Below are 23,451 nucleotides of genomic sequence, written 5' to 3' on the forward strand. Positions count from 1 at the left end.
ATTACTTTGAGATTTCAAAAACGAAAACCTTTTCGACAAGCACAATCGAGATTTACAGAGTCAAAACTCTTGGTCTAAGCAGCAACACCTGAAAGACTTGACCATCCACACGCCTATTCACATTGGGCAGCTTAAACTCACCTATCTAACAGAAATTGAACCAGTACAAGCATCTAAGACACAAACAACTCGGTTTGCTTTGAGGTTAGCTTCTCAGGGAGACTTCAAGTCCTGAAGATAGTGGCCAATTTGTTGAGCACCAAGAAACAGACCATCTGCGAGGAGAACAAGCCCGGCCTGTTCCAAACGACATGATTAGCACTCGTTGGATATACAATATTAAGCTCTGCAACAATGTAAAAGTAGCCAGAAGCTTTTATACCAAACGGGCAGAAAAAACTAGCCGATAACTCCAGCCTTCGTTGGCTGCTGCAACCCTTTGCTGATCAGTCCAACTACCAATATCAAAAGAACAGCATAAATTAATACAATGAAATGTTCTTGAGTATTCCAGGATCCAATAACAAGATTTCATACCCAAGGAACTCAGAAAGCCCACCAATCCCAGCAAACAAGAAAGGTTGAGAACCTTCCCTCACAAAATCCTGACTCATGAAAGATATTCACACCAGTTGGTCCAAATTTCAACAACAAAACAAAACTAAGAGAGAATATCCAGTAATAGAACAAAATTACCCCTTCTTCTGCAGACTCTAGACCCCCCTGAACCCAAAAGAGGTTTCTGTAACCCGCATTGTACAGTTGTTCACAAGCAGCTAGAGATCTGCAGACCAGCACAAGCATATGACACTAACTTCTTATATCTTAAATAGACAAGATCATATAAAGCACATGCCTCTGCATTCTGCATATATATCAACAGTAAGAGAGAGAGAGAGAGAGAGAGAGAGATTGCAGGTGTAAAACCATGAACATCAATAAAGACATGAAAAAAACTATTAAAGTTTTTTAAAAAACGAAGAAGACTAAATGCTAACCTTAGTCCTTTCTGGCATGCAACAATAAGATCGCTATCTTTAGGAAACAACTCCTCAACCTTCGGTACAAATTGGCTGTGACAAAAGTAATAAAAAGCATAACACAATCTTACAAAGAACTTTGAGAAATTAAACAAACTTAAAAAATAATAGATTCAATATACATAAAATGTACATACCTATTATAGGACAGAACTGGGACTCCACTCCACCACCCCCCTGCAGAAATTACAAAAGTATCTATGTAAGGAGATTTTGATCTAGGATCAGAATCAAAATGTGTTTTCTTCTCTGGTTATGAGAAATCCTTGCAGCATATTAATAGCATGTTAGAGTAGCACTCTGTGTACTTATCCCCTTATGAAGTGAGCAGCCTCGCTTAGCCTATCACTCGGTAAAATCCTTTCAAGCTATAATCGGATACTTATGTTATTGGCTGCTAATTAGTTGGTTTAATATGGCTGGCTCTTGGTTTGGTGTCTAGATTAATCATTGATGCAATAAGTGTCGCTCAGCCTATCACTCAGTAAAATCCTGTCAAGTTATAATTGTATACTTATGTTATTGGCTGCTAATTAGTTGGTTTAATATGGCTAGCTCTCGGTTCGGTGTCTAGATTAATCATTGATGCAATAAGCATGCAAACAACATCCATTACTGTTTTATTCACTCTTCTCTGTTTTTTAGAAGACCATGCAGCTACTATTGGAACCAGTAGTACTCAGTTCCGATTAACAACACTCGGTTCAACTTATTGACAACTTATTACTTGGTTCCAACTTATTATTTGGTGCACATTTTCCCTATTCAAGGATGGATTTACAGCAGATCATCTCATGTGTCCTTATTACTCTTAAGGACTTTTACTATTTACTGGTTATCCGCTACTATCTAACAACATATTTGGAATGTGTCATTTGGGTATTGGCTCATTACCGCAATTGCTATTGTGTCTCTTTGATTGAGACGTTATTATTGAAGAAGGGCTCGGTTACTTGTCTTGGGTTCATTATTTGCTAACTGTTGTCGGCATTGGTTCATAAGTTGGAGATTTGAAATATTTAGGAAAATAAAGCGCATGGTGATCTCAGCCTCTTCATCTTATCTTCCTCATTACCCATTACCCTCTTATTATTTGACAGTCTTTCTCCTACCGTCCTTTATTTGACTCTCACTTACTCCTTTGGCTAGTCCTTTTGAAGCATTGCTTTGGTTGATCCCTTTTATATATATGGTTGTTTTTAAGTCCTTTGAGACTTTTTATTGGTACCCTTGTTTTTTTTTATTTCCGTCTTGTAAATGACAGGCATTACCCACTTTAGTGGTTATTATCACTATATTTGTTCAAAATAGTTTGAGGTTGGTTTCAACTTATCACTCATTTTTACCCTTTGAGAGTCTATGGCCGGTTTCGTACCTATCATTGGGACACCGTGATGGAGGAGATTATTACTACATCTATGTTATTTGTTTCAAGCTGGGATCACTATCATTACCTCCCAATTTGAGGGGGAGTGTTGAAAGATATGATGTAATTAGAGTATCATTGACGTAACTAGTTTATGATTTTTGTCTCTTCTTCACTCTTACTAAGGTGAAGGGTAAACTTGTAATTTATGTACTCTTATAATCTATAAATAAAGGCTAAGGGGGAGGGTTTGGATATCTTCCACAACCCTAATTCTCTGGCCTCTTTCTCCTTCTCCAAATTCGTCACTCTTCTTCTTCTACTCCTAAACATTCTCTCCACAACTATCCTTCTTCTTCTCAACCCTTAATCCTCTCCTAAACTTTGTTGTGCAGGAAATTTTCAAACTCTGTTTGGTAATGACTACTTCAAAAGTGTGTTTGACTTGTAAATATTAGGTTCAGGCAAGCCTCTCACTGATTAAGCTAAAATTACATGATTTTCATCTTCCAGCGAGAGGAAATTTGAGAAAATAAATCAGAAAAAGAAACAGTTTATGTATAAGTTTATTTTAGAAGACGATGTTATTAAGGTAAAATAAACAGCAAACCAGAGGAGGAGGCCTAACATTGAGAAACGGAGTGTTAATCCCTTCCTTAGCCAAAGGGTCAGCTATAAAATTGTCATTCCAGAAACAGAATTCCAACTAGAAAAACATCTAAAGCAATGTTCAAAATATCATGAAAATTATACCAGATGCCACAGAGAATCAACTCCTTTTTGCACAAAACCAATGATAAGTCCTTAATGAATAAAGAGCCACCAATGGAGGGTTGAAAATTCTGATCCCATATAGCCATGCTTGAAGCTTAGCAGAAGTAGAATCTGTGATGCCAAGGGGCCGCAAAAGAGGCAATAACAGTCAAATCATGCAACCAAAAATCCCACAAGACCCAGGCAGGCCAGGATTCCCAAAAGAACACCCATCAGAATTTAATTTAATAAAGCCTGTGAGGGGAGGGCATCCAACCGACCACATCCTCAACCTTTAAGACAGAGAGAGAAGCCAAAAGCCTCCAATCACTCTGTCTTATACCTCCGTTAAGATCTTGGAAATTCTTGAGAGTGCTAACCCGTGAGATAACATTGGAGAGAAATTTTCTCAACAATGCTGCCCCAACCACCATAGTCTGCTTCCTCAAATTATCAAACATAAGGATGTCTCTACGAAGAGCATTCCAAAGGGAGAAAAACTTTAGGGGGAGCAAAAAAATGTCCAGGCAAGAGATGCATCAAATTTTTTTGGGCGGGGAGGGTTAGGGGATTTTAAGAGAATCAGAACTCTTGATAGCAGCATAACAAGTGGCCACATAAAAGCTTTCACTGGATGATTTAATCCAAATGAGTTGTCACTAGAAAGACAGTGAATATAAAGACTTCCAAGGGACAAGATAGGAAAGATAAGTTCCAACCATTCTGCATCATTAAGATTCTTCTCAAATGAAGATTCCAGTAATGATTACCCTCTCTAGCAGGCAGGCATCATCAACAAACATGAAAGGCTCAGCCACAATATCGTAAATTGGCATTTAAGATTCCTTCAGAGCTCCAGAACCAGTCAAATCTCGCCAAACTTGACTGAAGTGGCAGTCCTACCATAGAATCTGATCCCCTCCTCAAATTTAGGGAGTAAACCAGCAATGGCTCAAAGATAAGCAATGTCTAATACCATCCAGAGGTCACCACTTAACTCCATTTAAGCTCAATTTAGCAGAAAGAGATCTCCTCCAAATCAAATTTCTGCACACACTGAACTGCCAATTTTTTTGTAAGAATAGCATGATTCCTGTCCCTCACACTTCCAACTCCAAGGCCACCCAACTTTTTTGGCTAGCAAACCTCATCCCACTTGATCAAATGATGCATGAGTCCCTTTGAGGTGTCCCACCAAAGACACCTTGCTTTAGCACCTAAATTCTATTAGCAACACTAACGGAGCAAAGGATAAAGAAGATATGACATGCAGGAAAGGCCAGCCAGGGAAGAATTAAGGAGGGCAAGTCTTCCCGTCTTAAACAGCAGTCTTCCTTTTCAAAGATAAGGTGAAGGGGTAGAGACCATGAAGTCAATGGTCAAGGGTTCTAAATTGAACCTAATTAACTTAGTTTTCAATCGATTAACTTTCTGACATGAGGGAAGTTAAAAAGGACAAGGAGGGCTGCCAGTTTAGGAACTTGATCTAAGGACCAGTTGTATTTTTTTTTTTTTTCTGTTATGTAGTGTCAATTGTGCATTTTTTTCAGGTCAAGTGATCCAAACATGTAAAAGTAAGAAAGGTGAAACAAATGACTGCCAGGAGATGATAGTTTGGCAGTTCCAGTGTAAAATTCTATAAATGGTAGGAAAAATTGTCCATGTCAATGTACGAACTGACAAATAGAAAAGAAGATTTAATATATATATATATATATATATATATATATAGAGAGAGAGAGAGAGAGAGAGAGAGAGAGAGAGAGAGAGAAATAAGTGACCAATACCCATTACGAAGCTTGTTGTTTTCTTTGAAATATTTCCAGCATCAAGTCTATTATCAACATCAAATATTGGAATCCACTTGGAGCCTTTGACCCGTGCCTGTCAAAAACGTAAAGTTTTCCGTGGTTAAACCAATTCCAATAGTGCCATAGACAGGTCACAGGGGGGGTTCTAGTGTGAGGTCCAAATCTCACCAGGGGATGGGGAAGGTGCGTGTATGTGTAATCAAGAATCAGAAAAAAAGATAGTGCCATAGACAGGTGAGAAGTTCTCAATGAGAAAACATAAAAATAAGAAAATTTTATTTCAAGCCTACACAAATAAGATATGTCTCACCTTTGAGTACTCTGTCGAAGGACGGACATCAAGGAGGGTTGTGTTCGATAGTTGAATGGCATATCCAGCTTCCTTTGGGGTGAGGACCTTAATTTTTTCATCTCTGATCTTGAAATATAAACTGGGATTAAATAGTTTCATGGATAAGAAAAGGCATCCAGAAGAAAACAGAGCAGAAAATACCTCCAAATGTACGAAAATTGAGATGTGAGAAAGTTCTTTAAAAATATAAGAAATAGTTAACACTATCTCAAGATCACTCAGATAATGCTTATATCTTCTTCAGGTTATAAGACAATAAGATACCTATTTTATGCATCTTTTTTCGTCTTTAGTTTACTTTTTTCTTTTTTTCTTGCAATCATCTTCTACTTTTCAAGTAGCTATTGACTTGAGCTCTGTACTACCATAAAATGATTCAAAAAGACTTAATCCAAAACAGAAATTACTACAAAGAAGGTGTTGGTTTCCCGAAATTAGATTGCTTCAGGCCATTTGTCATACATGCCAGTGAAAATTCAGGAAGCCTTTTATCATTTCTATTTAACAATCAGATCCTGGGAAAATAAAAGAATATAAAGAGATATGACAATTTCAAAATAAAGGAACAGATGTTTTTAGAATATCCACAAAAAGTCGAACCATTCACAACATGATTATAGTTTACCAAACACAACCTACAAAGAATCAGAATCAAAGAAACACTAAACGAACATATTAAAAAAAGCAGTATCTAACCAGAGCTTCCCATCTCTTCCTAGCCTCAGACATTTCCCTCATCTGCCTCACTTCAACTTCTTCGCTCTCATTTACCACCATACTGACGATTGATCGCTGACCAAAAGCAGGATACCATTTAGTAGAATAATTAAACACCCGAAACATTCAAAAAAAGGGGGAAGTAAATACAATAATTTCTTACACGAGAATAATGGGTTCTGTAGCAAGGTTTAATCTTCTGTGAAGATGAGTACGAGGTGCACTTTCCGCCTAAGCTTATCTTCGTGTTTGCTGTCCGTTGCAAAGTCCGGAAAGTACCGGAAGTACTGACACAGGGCAAACCCAGTGCTTCCATTAGAAGCCACAGAAATTTACGGAAACGAAACTCCGGAACCTTTTTTCTTCACTCTATCTTCTCCCTGATCCTCTTTCGAAGCACTGACAGAGATAGGTGGGAGCACGAGTTCTTACAGCTACATGAGGAGAGCCAGCAAATGACCAGAATGCCCAATAGCAACGAGAAGTTAAAAATCAGTGGTGGGCCCACCATAACCAGCAGATAAAGATCCACGATCACTTGATACGGACCCACCTCAAGGGCACTTTACACTCTGAACTATATCTATAGGTGACACCGAACCAAACCATCTCGAGATAGATCAAGTCTTGAGCTGAATTCAGTTTTTATTTAGAGTTCAGCTCGAACTCAAACTTGAAATATGACTCGTTAAGTATAATATGCCAAACTCAAGATTTTCTAAACTCGATTTGTTATCTCGTGAGTTAACTCGTTAATATAATTTTTTTTTATGAAATATTATTTATTTTAATTATTCTCATCAATTCTAATTCCTGTTTAACTCTTTTGGGTCCTTCTATCAATAAAATAAATATTATTGATTTCTTTAGGTATATTAATAATCTATTTGATAATATTCTCTTTATTTTTTTATTTTTTATTTTATTTAAAAAAATTTAAATATAAGTTGGAACTCGCTTACTCGAACTAATAAATATTTTTGGACTCGACCTGGAGTTCAATTTTAGGCGAGTTGGGCTCGACCTGGAGTTCAATGTTAGGCGAGTTGGGCTCGAGCAACTTGAAATAGTCGTAAATATAACGACGGCATTTCCTCCAGATCGGTGATGTCGCTCAGGGAATTGAAAGATACAAGAGCATCAGAGCCACAAGATTCGTTTTTGTTTTCGTAGCGCTTCTTCTGAACCTGATCGAGCATTCTTGTGATTACTCGTTTCAGCACTCGAAGCGTTTTCCCGTTAGCCTGCCTTTCTTTGCTCGGATCGTAATTTTCGTCATCAATGTATAACAACTTCTCGATCTCCGTCTCGGATGACGATTCTGATGATCTGATCGGGAGGATGAGAGTGCGGGTCAGGCGGAGACGCAGGAGGCTAGGATTTCGTGCCAAGAACGAAACTTTCAGGCAAATACGCCGAATAGGGCAGAAATGGTGGTCGGTATTGCTCTTCCTCTCTGTCATGGCGTTGATTCTCTTCCAGCTCCCACGAACTGGGGTAAAGCCCACGGAAGAGAGGAAGGCGGACTTGGATGTTGGAAGTGAATTGACCAATTTGAGTGTCGCTGGCGGAACAGAAAAGCCAAGCAATCTCAATCGGCTTGATCAGGTGACCAGAGTTGTGAGCGGTGTTAGAGAACGTAAAATCTCTTCTCAGTTCTGTTATTGCATTTCTAGGTTCTTATGATCGTTTTAGTTTATCCCGACTACTCAAAAGTGAGTTTCAGTTTGTTTTGTCAATGAACTGTTTATAATTTTCGATTACGAGTGACTGTGACCCGTGTTCATGTGCTTTTCCCTTTAGAATTATTTGCGGTTAAGTAGCTTGAAGGTAGGCGGTTTGTTGTCAAGTCATGGTAAGCATGTTCTTTCTTTGCTTCATTTGTCTGGAGGACAATGCAAGTATTCATGTTAGCCATCTGATTCAGAATGACTCTTAATTGAAAAGGAAAAAAGATAATAGCTCTTGTGTATTGCTCTTGCAATTAGAAAAGTGAGCTGGAGTTTGAAACTAATACGCTCAGTTTCTGACTGTTCAGTTTACGTAAGCCATATATGTTGCTAGTCACATGAGTTTGACCATGTCGTGACTCAACGGTTGTTGTTTTCGAGTTAGTTTATGTGCTTCTGTAACGCATAGATGCTTTTGATCCTCCATGGATCCTGCTTTAATTTGGCGTATGATGAGTCTGAAGTATGATGGACTTCAATAGATGAAAAAGTAGCAGACGGAGTGTGTTGAAGACCAAGGTCGATGACCATTATGGGTAGAATCACTATGTTCATGATAAGGACTGGCTGAGTTTAAGAAGTCCTCCTGGGAATCATGGTCAGCATTTGTTGACCCAATTTTGGAATAGGGCTTTCACAGGGAGCTATTTTCGACTTTCCAAAAAAACTTACAATCTTGTCTTGCAGAGAACCATTTTTAGGGCTATATATTGTACCCAAAAGACAGCACTATATGTACCTGGTCTGCCAAATGAGCTCACTGCATCTCTTTAGCTTCCTGTGGACGCTTAACCTGCTCATTTCTCCTCTTTTGATCTGAAAGAATGCAGCCTTTCACTAGCTTAGGAGGACTTATGTCTAGTGCAACAAATTGCCCATTTTTTTTCCACACAAAATAAATACCAGGTAGGGTTTTGTGGCTGACAAACTGGACCAAATTCCATGGTAAATGTTTTATTAATGTGAGTGTGTTGGAAGTCGTTATCAGTTTTGTGATGCATAAGGCTTCCCTTAAGAGTTTGTTTGAAAGCTGAGGTTAGGATTATGAGAATTTTTTGTCTTCCTTGAAAATTTTTCCTTTTGTCATTATCATTGAGATATTGTGGATAAGGTTAAAAAGCTAATTAAGATGTGGCCATACATAGTAAATGCATTTGCAGTCATAACCAATGTTTCGAGTATAGCAATGGGACTAGTGGGATTTTGAGTTGTTTGCTACTTTCTCAACATGTTGAAATTTGATTTCAGAGCACCAGCTCTTCTTTCTCATTGAGAAAAATGAAGTTTTGAAAATTTCTGTTGTAACTGTTAGTAGTGATGAGCTCACATAAGTTAAATTCAGTGAAAATTTTGTGGTTATTAGTTAGGAAAAAACTCTTAGGTTTGGCTAGTCAGTAAGAGATGAACCCAAACCCAACTTTAGCATTGTTTCAAAACAATGCATCTCTGCTTTTGGCTGTACTTTATGCCTCGTTTAGTTTGTACCCTCTTTGGTATGTACCACATTTATGTTTCTATGCCTCAGGCACATTGGTCATTTGTTTAAAGCTAGCCACTCGAGGGGTATTAGAGGGGAATATCTCACGTAAGTTAAAGTCAGGAAAAGTGGTATGATTATTAACAGGGCAATGCATCCTAACTTTGGTTAGTCATCTAAGGGTGGAACTGGAACCAACTTTAACAGTGACTGTGTCCACAGCATTAATCATGATTTATTTCTTAACAATTCAATTAGTTGTGAACTCTCCTAGCTTTTCTGTTCTCAATGAGTGGTGTCTTTTGTTATGGATAAGCTGTTGGCACATCTAGCTAATGGAAAAGATCAGAGATAAGAATTACTTATATTCGTCTTTTCCCTTTTGTAATATTTTCCCTGGACCAGATATTCTTCTTGGTTGGGCTCAATTTTAATTGAGGTTATAGATTTTCCATTTTTCATATATGTTAGCTAGCCAGGGACTCCTGATTTTTTTTTCAATTTGATGAAAATTTTCATGGCATAGGTTTTAATAGTACCTCATACATGGGGCTGCCATTAATGGATGTGCATCGTCTTCAAAAAGTTGATGGGATATGACATGCTCTACTATGTGCTCTTTTGTCTTTCCTTGCAATGGAAGGAATGGGTTTCAAAAGTCTTAGAGATTGCTTTCTATTTTGTTTTTAAAGTTGAGAAATGCACCATGGTTCATATATCAGTGTCTCTGATGGTTTTCAATTGATATGCAAAAATGGTGTCCTGCACGAGGTCTAGAACACTTCTGTGAATCTAATTACACTTTTTCCCTTGTAACTTAACTCCACATTCTTGTTGACCTAATACTTTCTTCTAATGTCATAACGGGTTCTGGTCGAGAAATGCACTATGGTTCATATATCAGTGTCTCTGATGGTTTTCAATTGATATGAAAAAATGGTTTTCTGCACGAGGTCTAGAAACATTCTGTGAATCTAATTACACTTTTTCCCATGTATTCTTGTTGACTTAATAATTTTTTCTAATGTCATAACGAGTTCTGGTTTATTTTGTTCTTCATGAATTGAGACTTTTTTCCTGGGTATCAGCTTGCTTGAAGCTACTCCCCGCAGAAGAGCTCCGGCATCTAGAGTTCCCTCCTATTGTAGCACCTGACTCCCCTATTAGAAGGATCATATACAAAGGAGATTTTGATGAAACTCGTATTGGTGGCAGTGGCAATGCATTGCAAGAATACACAGATGGCACAAGATTCAACAAATTCACTGGAAACCAGACGTTTATTGAGAGACAAGAAAGTTTTAAGGTCATTTCTGCATTCATATTAAGTTCTTAATTATGGAATAAACAAGTACTGGTTATGGGTTGCTTCTTTCTTATCTGCCTATTCAATTCATTTTATTTTGTCTTTTGGGCAAAATGACTGTTTTCAGGTGAGTGAAACTGCTGCGGTGCATTGTGGTTTCTACAGTGAAAATGGAGGGTTTAGGATCTCTGAGGAAGACAAGCATTTTATGCGAACTTGTGAAGCTGTTGTCTCAACTTGCGCATTTGGTGGTGGAGATGATCTGTATCAACCAATTGGAATGGTGGAGGAATCACTTAGTAAGGTAGTTGTCGTACATGAAGGTCCAAGAATCTTTTAGCTTTGTCATCCTGTTGATTTCTTATATGTTTATGATTAGGTATGTCATGCAGGTTTGCTATGTTGCGTTTTGGGATGAAATAACTAAATCAGCTCAGGAAGCACAGGGAAAAAGAATTGGAGCGGACCGAATGATTGGTAAATGGCGCATTGTAGTTGTGAGAGATCTTCCTTTCACAGACCAACGTCTAAATGGAAAAATTCCCAAGGTAAGCAAAGATTCTGTGCTGCTATTTTGGAATTTCTTATTCATGTTTACATACTTCTGCGTCTTGAATACTATTTTAGAATCCATAGAGACTCTATTATGGTTTCAAAAGAAACATCCACTACAATATTTCATTCTTCTGTTCGTATCAGCTCTTGAGCCATCGACTCTTCCCTCAAGCAAGGTATTCCATCTGGGTGGATTCCAAATCCCAGTTACGAAGAGATCCAATGGGTGTTCTAGAAGCACTTTTGTGGCGTACAAACTCTGTCTTTGCAATCTCAGAACATGGGGCCCGTAGTGATGTGTACAATGAAGGAAATGCAATTGTTAGAAAGCACAAAGCAACTCCTGAAGAAGTTGAGATCCAGTTGACTCAATATCGCAGAGATGGTTTTCCTGATGACAAGAGATATCGTGGCAAGAGAGGTCTCTCTCTCTCTCTTTCTCTCTCGCTCTCTCTCTCACACACACACACACACACAAGGTTTAGTAGATTAGTTCTTTGCAGTTAAACCTGACATTCTCTGGGCATTTTATAAAGGAAAAACAGTTGTATTACTCTTTTCATCTCTTTTACTAATCAGAGGTCCTAGAATGGACAGTTTCCCAGACTATCTTGGGTTAAAAATGTTTCTGATGGATTGTTTTTTCTTATTCTGTTACACTTATCTGTTTTACCTCCATAGGAAAACTAAAAGTTGGAACGTGTTTATGCAGCTCTAGCTGAAGCTTCTATCATTGTAAGGGAGCATACCCCATCGACAAATCTGTTTACATGTCTCTGGTTTAATGAAGTGGTTCGGTTTACATCAAGAGATCAACTAAGTTTTCCATACGTGCTCCGGCAATTGGGTGTTCTTAAAATAAATATGTTCCCAGTGTGTACTCGCAAAGATCTTGTAAACAGTATGGGCCACAAGCGCAAAGTGAAGCCTCTAACAGGTTAAATACGACTCTGGATCATGTTTTATTCTTTTATTCATAACTTGTTCTCATGGCTGGAATAGAATTTGGTTTACTTTCGTGATCTTTTCAACCATTCTTAGTCTTTTTTATCTTGGAATAGAAAGTGATTGATCTGACCCTTTAATCTACGGCTCCATGACTCATGGTACCTGGAGAGGCAAAAGTTGTACAAATAAAATCAGTGAGCGATTTGGCAGATACTTTATGCCAAAGTGAGGGAAGGGATTGTAGGATTGGATTGGCAAATTTCCTCGGGAATCTCACTACCTGAAGGTACTACGATTGGACAGGCAGCAAAAGATTTTGTGTGATACAAATGAATTTGGAACAAGGAAAATAAGGGAATTTGAAGAACTAGAAGGAAAAAACTATTGGGTGAATAATTGTATATCTTTATTGAATTACTTTATACTATCTATCATAAATGCTAAAGAACAGGAATTGCTGAAATATCGGAAAAAGAATAGCACCCACTATGCCATCCAAAGTTTATTCTATAATAGATTCAACAAACAAAGACTAAACAAATTAAACTGAGCCAAACGTTGCCACTCCTTGCCACTGCCCCTTCATGGTTTTGTGTGTGCATGTCCTGTATGTGAAATGGCTCGTATCATTCCTCCCTGCTTAAGGATCCTTGTCCACAAGAATGAAATCAGGATAGTACTTAGTAAACCATCACTCATTCTCCTAGGTTGTATCTTCTGTTTGTACACCTATCTATTTCACTAAGATTTCAGACTTTGGACAGTGTTTACCTTTATGGATCACACGTCGATCTAAGACGACTTTGGGTTGTGGAAAGACGGTTGAAGTATTCGAGACAGGAGAAAGTGTGGGAGTGACTGGTCTCAAATTTTTCCCTAACAAACTGACATGAAACACATCTTGAATTTGATAACCAAGAGGCAAAGCCAATCTATAAGCCACATGACCAACTTTCTCAATGGATTTTTGAGGACCAAAGAAAAGCAGGGCAAGCTTTATGGAGGCCTGAAAAGTCACAAAAGTTTGTCTATAGTGTTCTAGTTTCAAATACATATAATCTTCCACAACAAACGAAGCCTCATGCCAGTGTTGGTCCGCTTGACATTTCATCTGATCTCAAGCCAACAGAAGGTTGTGTCACAGCTCACACAAAATGGCATCTTGGTCATGCAAGTATTCATCTAATGCTTGGACGCAAGAAGTGCCAAGTACATACGCCAACAGACTTGGAGGTAGAATGTCGTAAACAACTTCAAAGGGTGTCTTATTGGTAGAGGAGTGAGTGGATATGTTGTAGCTGAACTTGGCCTAGGGAATCCATTCGAGCCATTTCTACGGCTGGTCAACTGCAAAACATCATAAATATTGCTCCAAAGTTTGAATTACAACTCCTGTTTGGTCGTCAAATTGGAGATGATAACTCGAGCTCATACACAACTTGGTTCTCTACAACTGGAACAATGTTCTCCAAAAGAAGCTAATAAACACCTCGTTCCGATCGCTAGCAATTAATGTCATAATACCGTCTAGTCGAACCACATTGGCAATAGTTACAGTAGTAAACAGGTGTTTCAAAGCGATGAAGTGAGCATATTTCGTTGATCAATCTACAACTACCATGAGAGTAGTATATCCATGAGAAGATGGTAATTCAATAAAGTCCACAAGACATTGATCCACATTTGAGTAGGGACTGGAAGTGGCTGAAGCAACCTCGTTGGCTTCATACAATCGATTTTGAACAGTTGATTGACGTCATATTGTTGCAAGAATTTCTTCACCATCCACCACATATTAGACAAAAAAAAACTATGTTTGATACAGGAGAGGGTTTTGTGAAACCCAAAATGCCCACCAATTGGTGACGAATGGCAATCAGTTAGTAACTTTGGAATCAAGGGTGAAGTGAGGCTCAAATAAAAGAACCACACTCTATCTCGTTGGAGCAACTTGTGATTTGATTGGGAGGAGCTTTTCTTTATCAATTCTTCATAAAATGAGTCTTGTTGGACTTCCTTTTGAAGCATTGGCCACCAATCGACATGTAGTATAGAAATTGATAAAAATTAGAATTCAACAACACGTGATAAAGAATCTTCACCTTCAGGGTCTTGTTTATACTCAATTTCATAATTGTAACAAAGTATCTTTGGCAGCCATCATGTTTGTGTTGGTGTAATAATCCGTTGCTCCAATAGGTTTTAAAGACTTTTTTGGTAGGTGCTGATTGTAAATGGTTTCCCAAGCAAATATGGACGCTATTTCTTGATTGCCTTGACAATGGCCAATATTTCCTTCTCATAGGTGGACAATGCCAAAGCCAAACATTTCAATGCTTCACTAAAATATGCCACTGGTCTATTGTATTGGGTAAGGATTGCACTGAGACTAATTCTGCTTACATCAGGCTAAACATTTCAGTGCTTCACTAAAATATGCCACTGGTCTATTGTATTGGGTAAGGATTGCACCGAGGCCAATTCCACTTACATCACATTCAATCACAAATCTTTGCGAAAAATTGGGAAGGCATAGAATTGGTGGTGAAGTAAATACCTCTTTCAATTATTTGAAGGCCATCTCTGTTGCCTCATTCCATTGAAATCCATCTTTGGTCAAAAGTCAGTTAAAAGGAGCGGCTATACACCCAAAATTACGAATAAACTTTCGGTAGTAACCTGCTAAACCAAGGAAGCCACTTACCCCTTTTGCGGTTGTTGGTGTAGGCCAACTCGGTCATACCAGAGAGGCAAAATTGACCAGAATCCCTATCTCCTTCGTTCTTTTCAATGTGGTTCTAAGTAAGAAATCAATTTGTTGCCATTAACTTCAACAAAGTTTTAATCCTTAGTGCGCATGGGAATCTTAGACTTTCTCCAAAACACCTCAGGGGGCCTTATCTTCCATCATTCTCCGATCCCTCTTAATGCATTGAGAGTTGAAAACTCCCTTATGCACTTATTACATTTTCTCACCAATTGTTTTAGTCAATGGGGCTTTTTGATTTTCCGACCTGCTTCCCAACTCAATGATCGGGCTGGGAGAATTTCAGATTTACACCATCTGAGGAGGATAACACTGAGTTATAGATTTACCCTCCCATTGCATCCATGATTTCTCAATATCATCCCTAATTAAGTAGAAACAAAAAGGATCTTCTCTGTTATCCAAAATCGAAATTGGAAAAACAAGAGAAGCTTCTTCGTTCTGGCATGGGGAGTGGTCCGTATGATTGAGCGATGGTAGGTGAGCCAAGCGGCCGGTGTTGAAGGCCTTTCTTCTGGGTTAACTGCTTTAATAGATAAATCTGCCGTCCTTTTCAAAAGAGTCGCTAAAACTAAAAGATTCCCTCGTTTACGTGCTTTCTCTGCATGCTGAGCCGCCGCTTTTAGCATCTCCTTGAAACAGATACGACAAGCGATCCGACCGACACCAGTTCAGGGCGGCCGTAAGGGACCTGGCGGATCCACAGCCGGAACCAGAAATTCGAGACAAGGGTCTGAGCCTACTGAGTTTGATCCTTCTACGGTCCGCATCCGGAATTCCGGAATGAATTGAGTCGCATCTGACATATCCCGAATCGTTTGGGCTTGGATTCCCGGCGGAAGTTTCCTTGAGTCTGCCTTTATAAATTACAGAAAAAAAGCTATCCCACTTTTTATCCCCTTTCTCCATCTGTACTGCTGAGACATCGCAACTGTCTAGCGATATCTTTCCCCAGTCTCTCGCCGCGGTTTTATGGAGATAATGAAGTTTTCCTACCATCTCCATCTTGGTACGAGAAATGGGTTGTTGTTTTTGACTGCACTTCTTCTTCCCAGTTTCCCTCGCTCCCTCTCTTTCTTCTATTTTTAAAGGGTCGCGTGTTCACATTTGCTTCTTATCTTTGTGCGCTGTTCTGTCTCCGTCTGACATTTGGCAATTAACTTCGAAGCCGCTTTGGCGGAGGATTTTAAAGCCTTGTCGGTCGGTATTTTGTATTAGTCGGGGGAATCTTCTCTTAAGTCGGCTCGCTTTGATTCAGGTTGAAATCGTTTTTCTTTGAAATTTGAATTGTCGTTGGGCGTTGTCAAGTCTAATATGGATGCTGTATATATGTTTCAAGTTGTTGTTTTTTTTTGCTGGAGTTTTGTTTTGCAGCCAGTGCGCTTCTTTCTGACTTGTTGGATTGTTGAATCTCGTTTGTGGTCATTAGAGGTTGAACATTGAAGAATATCAACAAAATTTTACGTGTTCATGGGGGCTGGAAATTCGAAGAGGAGTTTCTCGAGATCTTCTTCACCTTGTGGGCAAAGCTGCTCGCAATCTTCATATTCTTCGTATCAGAACCACGGTGATTCCTGGGGCCAAAATTACTCCCAATCTCCTAATCCTTCTTCCCAGAGTTATGCATCTCAACCACCTCAAGGTTATCCTCCTCCAAATGTCCAACCAACTCGCCGTCTGGACAGGAGGTATTCCAGGATTGCTGATAATTACAATTCCTTGGATCAGGTTCGCGGTTTTTTCCTTTAAATTTCCCTCTTTACTAATTTTTTGGCGTTATTTTAATTAAATGGATTACTTTGTTCGATACTTTTATTTAAATAATTGGAGAATCTCATGTAGGCGATGGTTGATGACCTCTCGTTTACGGCCTTTCTCGTAATTGAAGATTCCGTTCTTCTTTTAAAATAAAAAATAAAAAAATTTAAAGTTGATTCTTATCCTTTCTCCTGCCTTATCTCCGTCTACTCTCTGTCATAGTCCTTCTACACGTGGCTTCAACCATTAACATGCGATAGAGAATTCTGGGTTAATTTAGTGGACATGAAGGACTTGACACAACTCTTACAGCTTTTTAAGCTACTTAAGAATGGAATACAGATTCTTTGGAAGTGTCAAATCCATCAGTAGCTTTTGGAAGAGGAAACGAATCCATTCATAACAAGTCGTACAAGTTAATTACAAGAGAAGCAGAAATTTCTCTTAAAATTTTTGATGTCGTCCTTTTTTTGAAAAACTATTACTGATATTTATCTATAGAAATCACTTATAAGTCAAATTAACTCTTGTTTTCAGGCAAAGAATTCAATGTTTCTGCTAATGGACTGCGGGTACTTACACTGTTAGGATTGCTAGTTGCTTGTGTACCCATGATCATGAAGAAATGCACAGAAATGATGATTATAGGAGTACTAATTTACAAAAGAACAGCAGTCATATTCAACATCAATTAATGTATAGAGGGAGCTGATCAATTTTAAATTTTGATCAGTTTCTATGACAAGGTTCCTGCCATAGAGATTATTGGAAGTGCAATTGCTGCCAAAGTAGACATGGTGATGTTTTTGTAATAGGTTGGAGAAGTAACAAACTAGTTTCAGCAAGTGACATGGAATTTGCTTTAGAGTCATGTTGTCAGTCAAGTTAATGGTAAGAGGGAGATACTTTAGTTGGTTAATGCTTAAAAATTTTAACGTTGTCCCTTTTGCGAAAAAATAGAAATAATTTGTGAGTCAAATTAACTCTTGTTTTCAGGCAAAAAATTCCAAGTTTATCCTAATGCATAGTGAGTACTTGAATAATTAGGATTATCAGTTGCTTGATCTATTTATAATCATGAATGAATGAAAAGAAATGATGATTATGGGTGGAATACTTTAGAAAAAAAAACAGATATATTCTAAGACCAAATAAATGTAAAGAGTGAGCTGGACAATTTTAACCAATTAGAGCAACCTGATTTTGAATTTCGATCAATTTTTACAACAAGGTGCCTACCACAGTTTTTTGTATTTTTTTGGAGTATGGCGGTTTTTATTTCAAGGCCCGATGGTAAAAGAAAAAACATCAGGGACAGTTTCAGTTACAATGAGATATTGGAGGGAAAATCAATTTTTTTAGCAATGGAGTCGGTAAGATGATTTGTTGACCTCGATACATGACTCCAAATACAGGAAAGAGAGGAAAAAACATCCAAGATTTCATGAAAAACATGCCAGTCACACCATAGGGGATCAATTGGTTTGGAATACCAGCTAATGACCGCCTTGAAGTTGCCCTCAACCCAAAGCTGATTGTTGGATAAGGATCGGAAAATGAGGAGGCCATGATGGAGCGCCTGGATTTCAGTTGTTGTGGAATCCGCAACGGCAAGAGTTCCCTAAAAGGTGGCAAGGGGAGGACATCTGAGCAATCACTCTCCAATTATTCCTGAGAAGACCCCCTTGAAGGCTTTCAAAAATAAGTTGGATGTTGACCCAAGCCAGGATTGATATGAAGATACTATCAATGATGGCATCCAGAAATCTACAAACTCTGAAGCGTCTGCCATTCCTCTCTGATTAGAGTCCCCAAAGGATGTGAGTGAGGCAGACTGAGAGGAGGACCTTGCCAAATTCAGCGATTCGAAGCCCTGCATGGAGCTTGCACATTTCATCAAAATTTTCAGGAATGTAATGGCTAATGCCAAGCTTCTCAAGGAAATGGGACCGAACTCGCCAAGAGAAGGGGTTGTGATAGAGGTTGGAGGTTGGAGGTGTCTACTTGACATGAAGATGTGTTGGTAACTGGTCGGAGGAACAACAAACTAGTTTCAGCAAGAGGCATGGTATTTTCTTTAATGTCATATTGTCTAAGACGACATAATAGTTGATAATACTTGTGAACATTAAGTGAGTGACCATTATATTGATGCCACATCTTCTTCATGTAAAAATTTAAACCATCTAGCAAAGAATGTTTGTTTCGTTGCAGCTTTTCTACTCTTTTTTAATTGCTGCACTCAAATTTCTGAAAAGATATGTCAGAGAATAGTCCCACGTAGACCAAAGAGTAGAAAGATCTTGGGTTTGTTAGCTGGAAAAGAGGTTTCTTAACTTGGCTAGTCATTTTAGTGTTGGTTTTGGACCCAACTTCACAACATAGAGTATAATGAAATAAACAAAAGGTGAAGGGATACAATAAGGAGCATTCAGTTACATACAAAGGAAGGAAATTGCCAAACTAGTGGATTTTAAAAGCAAGTCTCTGCTCAATGATTTCTACACTTAGGTTTGTAAACAGGTAACAATAGAGACCAGCTGGAATAATTCTTTTGCCAGTTCCAATTACCAATATTACATATTCCCCAAACTGTGAACGGTAATGGGTGTTTTCTTATGCATATATTTACAGTTTACATGCAAAATAATTGGGTAGTGAAAGGGCAAGATAACCTATAAAATAACAAAATTATAAAAGAACTGCAGAATAACACTCAGCGGGAGAAACTTGTGAAACAAACGACTAGTTTCTATATGAATAATGTGTAAAATTATAAATATGTCATATTTAGATAAACATGCTTTTATTTTAATCTTCCATCTATGTAGAAAAGTAAAATTACAAAACTAACATGCTTGATCTCAAGTCATATATTCATATATGTTCTATTACCATGTGGGTGAATAGGTATTTTTGACTGAAGCTTTACATGGATGAGGATTTATTTTCCACACTTCTTGATAAATGGATGGGTAAAGCTGTAGAAGTGATAGTTGGGTAATTGGCAGCTTTTATCCTTATTTGTTCCTTTATTATGTGGGTGAATGGGTAGTCTTGACTGAAGTCTTACACATATGAGGATTTGTGTTCCATGTCTATTGTTAAAAGGATGGTTAAAGCTGTAGAAGTGATAATTGGTTGATTGGCGAAGTGATAATTGGGTGATTTGCGGCTATGCTACTGATTTTATGTCTAACAAGCAAGTTGCATTTGCAATTCATTAATCTTATGCTTTAACTTTCAGGATAGAAAGGGTGTCAAGTTGACTGGGATTTGTCAAAGGGTTGTCACCTGGTAGTTGTCATATTATATCAAAATACAGAGGGATTGTTTAGTCTCAATGTTGATCGAAAGGGTGATTGTTTCAATCATTCCTTGATTTTTGGCATTAAGTATACTTGTTTATTCTCATCAGTAAAGTTTTTTTATTTTATATATGAAGAGTATGATCATTATACAGTGCTGTGATGTTTCTGAAGCATAGATTTGATGAATAATTCCACAGCCCAGCTTTTGGTTGATCATGAGATTGTGAGAATAACTCATTTCTTCAACAGGTAACAGAGGCTCTTGCCCATGCAGGGCTTGAGTCTTCAAATCTCATTGTTGGTATTGATTTCACAAAGAGCAATGAGTGGACAGGTTAGCCATCAATTGATAGAGATTCCATACTCTTTTCTGTAGCAATTAAATTTTCTTCTGTTGACCTTGTTTAAGTGTTTGTGGTATATTCTTAAAATCAGGTAAAAGATCATTTAACAACCGGAGCTTGCACCACATTGGAGAGCATCAGAACCCTTATGAACAGGCAATCTCTATTATAGGTGGCACTTTATCTGCTTTTGATGAGGATAATTTGATCCCTTGTTTTGGTTTTGGTGATGGTAGGTTATTATCTAGTAGAGAGACTACAAGATATATTCCAGGTTATTGTTGCGGCTGAATTTTAAACAATAAATTTTTCCTGTGGCAGCATATACACATGATAAAGATGTCTTCAGTTTTTACCCAGATGAGAGGTCGTGTAATGGTTTTGAGGAAGCTTTGGCATGCTATAGAGAAATCGTCCCACAACTCCGGCTAGCAGGTTTCTCCTAAGCTTGTTCTGTTATCTACTACTACTATTCTTTTGGACATATTTGTTGTTAGTTTTTTTGTTATTGTGATTATTTATTCTTATTGTCATTATTTATCATCATCATCAGTATTATTATTACTATTATCATCATTTTCTTTTAATTTATTTTTAAATTACCAATTAGTGTTTGGCACTGTTATTTTATGGCTTGTACTATTTCTAGCAAGTTACGTAATTATGACTTCGAATGGACTTTTGCATGTTGCAGGACCTACATCATTTGCTCCTATAATTGAAATGGCGATAACAATTGTTGAACAAAGTGGTGGACAGTACCATGTTCTGTTAATAATTGCAGATGGACAGGTGCTTTTTTTGTTTTCGACAGATAATGTCTTAGGTTTTGTTTCCCATCATCTTCGTGAGAGCAGTTTTTTTTCTATGCCACCAACAAACACTCGAGATTAGTTTTGCAGTCAAACATTACTTCATAAATATGTATCATGTGCTGAATTAGGTTGACAAACAATGTTTGAGCTCAATTATCTTATGGTATTTTGAATGCATCCCTACAAAATGCTTGCCGATACATAAATGATAGAGATAGATATCTACCTGCATGTATTGGTCCTTTCATTCAGAAGCCATATGGCAAGGTTTTTAGCGTGAGGTCTTTGGTTCAAGTCTGACCTAGTTATATGAGGTTCAACATTCAAAAAAGAAAAAGAAATCTACCACCAAACACATACATCTCCTTGTTCCATCTATTTCTGTAAAGCTAATGCTTCTATTATCTTCTTCGGTGCCCAGGTTACAAGAAGTATCGATACACCACCTCATCATTTGAGCCCCCAAGAAAAAGATACTATTGATGCAATTGTGAAAGCCAGGTTGGTAGCTTCACTTGGTCAATATTTGTCTGTAATTACTGTTTCCTAACATTTTTGTAATCTTGCAGTAACTATCCGCTCTCAATCATAGTTGTTGGTGTTGGGGACGGCCCTTGGGACACGATGAGGGAATTTGATGATAATATACCATCTAGAGCATTTGACAATTTTCAGGTATAAATTCTTGTTTCACAATCTCATGGTAATAATCAGCTGAAGTGCCTATCTCAGGCCTTTCATGCCAACATGGATGATCTAGGTCCTTGATCCTGGGCTGGCCACTGAAAGTTGAAAACTTATTTAATGGATATTCCCTGCAACAACTGGAATTTCATGGGTTCACTTTCGGCTCTCTCAACAACTTGCTGGGATATATTGTCTTCAAAAAAAATAAAAAATGTTGGGACATATTGTTCGAAAATAATGTTAATGTAAGAAAATTTTATTGTCTGTGCAGTTTGTGAATTTCACAGAGATCATGTCAAAGAATGTCCCCCGGTCAAAGAAAGAGACGGAGTTTGCACTGTCAGCCCTGATGGAAATTCCTTCACAGTATAAAGCAACAATAGAACTTAAGTTATTAGGGTATATACTTTACTCCATTTTCTGGGTTCTTTAATGTGTCTCATTTTTACCTTGAAGTTTATTTTTCTCTTCCATTGACTTTAAAGTATCTGAATACTCTCCTGGATAAATTTAAGAGTTTGTGGATATTTTTCTCATACTTTAAACTTTCTTTCGAACACATACTTATTACTGTTTATTTTTCTGAGTACTTGTTGCAGACGTTCAAGAGGGGAATCTCCAGAGAGAGTCCCTCTTCCCCCACAACTCAGAAATAATGGAATACCTTCTACAGCACAAAGGTTTTCTCAATCGAGCAGTTTCCAGAAAAGTGCACCTCCTTATAATCCATACACGCCTGTTGGCACTGCTCCTGCAAGTTCTGCAGGGAATAACCAGGTTGGTCTATCCCGTCTTGTTTCTTGTTTAATTTGGTTTTTGCATATTATTTCACTTTTTAGTACTTTTTTTACTTGTCATGGCTATTATTATTTGTCAGTTGGACTGAACATGATTACCTTGAATCATTCATGCAGGATTGCCCCATCTGCCTTTCTAACCCCAAAGATATGGCTTTTGGGTGTGGGCATCAGGTACTCTTTGCACTCTTCCCTCCCTAATTGTCCTCCTTTTGAGAAGTTGGTTTATGGATAAAACATTAAGCATTTGTAACTTGTTTGTTGTACAGACATGCTCCGAGTGTGGACCGGATCTCCAATTGTGCCCCATCTGCAGAAGTCCCATCGTGAAAAGAATAAAACTCTATTGAGACCTTGACTGATCATTGCAGGCTTTCGGTGCACAGGTTGTTGTTGTTGTTGTTTTTTTTTTTTTTTTTGCCGTTCTTCCTTCTTTTGCTACCTAGTAAAAATTCTTTTAAATTCTTGTGGAACGAGAAAATGAGTGGTTGTGGTATGAGTTGATTCTTTTTGTAAATGTATCGGTGGTGCTGCAAATGGATTCTTCTGTATATTCTTCTTTTTGCTTAAATTCTTGTAAAATTCATGACTGTAGACTTGTTCATAAGTGGAATATGTTTGATCGAAGGTGAATTTGAATACTTCAAGGGCAATGCTTTGATGTATTTGCAGCAGGGACTCGGTGCTTTACATGGTATTCTTTTTCTTTTTCTCCCCTTACATGTAGAGTTCGAGGGTGAAGATAGATGATGATTTTACATAACAAGGAAAGTTACAAGGTTTCAAGTAAGGTAAAATCCAATCTCTAAGATGAACTTGATTCTAACTTTGATGTATCAGAACTTCCTTGGTTGACTACCTTCAGTTTTGTAGCTAGTGTCCACTAGGTGTTTGATAAGAAGGTTTTGATCCCGTAT

General features: G+C 38.0%; 3 protein-coding genes across 6 annotated transcripts; 2 read left to right on the forward strand and 1 right to left on the reverse strand.

Moving 5' to 3' along the window:
- Positions 1–38: 38 nt before the first annotated feature.
- Positions 39–6,431, reverse strand: LOC137957874 (rhodanese-like domain-containing protein 11, chloroplastic). Its single transcript, XM_068805220.1, has 10 exons — positions 6,203–6,431; positions 6,019–6,114; positions 5,281–5,388; positions 4,947–5,043; positions 1,178–1,217; positions 999–1,073; positions 697–784; positions 538–605; positions 383–455; positions 39–297 (listed from the first exon to the last, which is right to left on the reverse strand). Exons 1-10 carry the CDS (start codon positions 6,353–6,355, stop codon positions 214–216), a joined length of 882 nt encoding a protein of 293 aa, XP_068661321.1. The 5' UTR covers positions 6,356–6,431; the 3' UTR covers positions 39–213.
- A 740-nt stretch (positions 6,432–7,171) lies between these two features.
- On the forward strand, positions 7,172–12,124 carry LOC137957890 (probable hexosyltransferase MUCI70). The gene is made up of 6 exons (XM_068805221.1): positions 7,172–7,678; positions 10,335–10,552; positions 10,680–10,856; positions 10,945–11,100; positions 11,252–11,528; positions 11,820–12,124. The coding sequence occupies exons 1-6, from the start codon at positions 7,321–7,323 to the stop codon at positions 12,047–12,049; spliced, it is 1,416 nt and encodes a 471-aa protein (XP_068661322.1). The 5' UTR covers positions 7,172–7,320; the 3' UTR covers positions 12,050–12,124.
- Positions 12,125–15,267: 3,143 nt separating this feature from the next.
- LOC137957906 (E3 ubiquitin-protein ligase RGLG2-like) lies at positions 15,268–23,177 on the forward strand. Of its 4 annotated transcripts, none has more exons than XM_068805225.1 (12): positions 15,268–15,298; positions 16,252–16,550; positions 20,141–20,225; positions 20,327–20,467; positions 20,557–20,670; positions 20,930–21,027; positions 21,472–21,551; positions 21,620–21,725; positions 22,009–22,136; positions 22,337–22,514; positions 22,652–22,708; positions 22,804–23,177. In XM_068805225.1, exons 2-12 carry the CDS (start codon positions 16,293–16,295, stop codon positions 22,882–22,884), a joined length of 1,326 nt encoding a protein of 441 aa, XP_068661326.1. In that variant the 5' UTR covers positions 15,268–15,298; positions 16,252–16,292; the 3' UTR covers positions 22,885–23,177. The 4 variants fall into 4 exon arrangements, with proteins under 4 accessions (XP_068661326.1, XP_068661324.1, XP_068661323.1 ...); XM_068805223.1 differs by lacking the exon at positions 15,268–15,298 and adding an exon at positions 15,568–16,080 and having other exon boundaries at positions 16,197–16,550; XM_068805222.1 differs by lacking the exon at positions 15,268–15,298 and adding an exon at positions 15,568–16,080.
- Positions 23,178–23,451: the final 274 nt, after the last annotated feature.

This window comes from Aristolochia californica, unplaced genomic scaffold (genome assembly GCF_029961685.1).
Source record: "Aristolochia californica isolate CCGP_79_NKW_82.1479 unplaced genomic scaffold, dmAriCali1.0.hap1 SCAF_1, whole genome shotgun sequence".
NCBI classification, from domain to species: domain Eukaryota; kingdom Viridiplantae; phylum Streptophyta; class Magnoliopsida; order Piperales; family Aristolochiaceae; genus Aristolochia; species Aristolochia californica.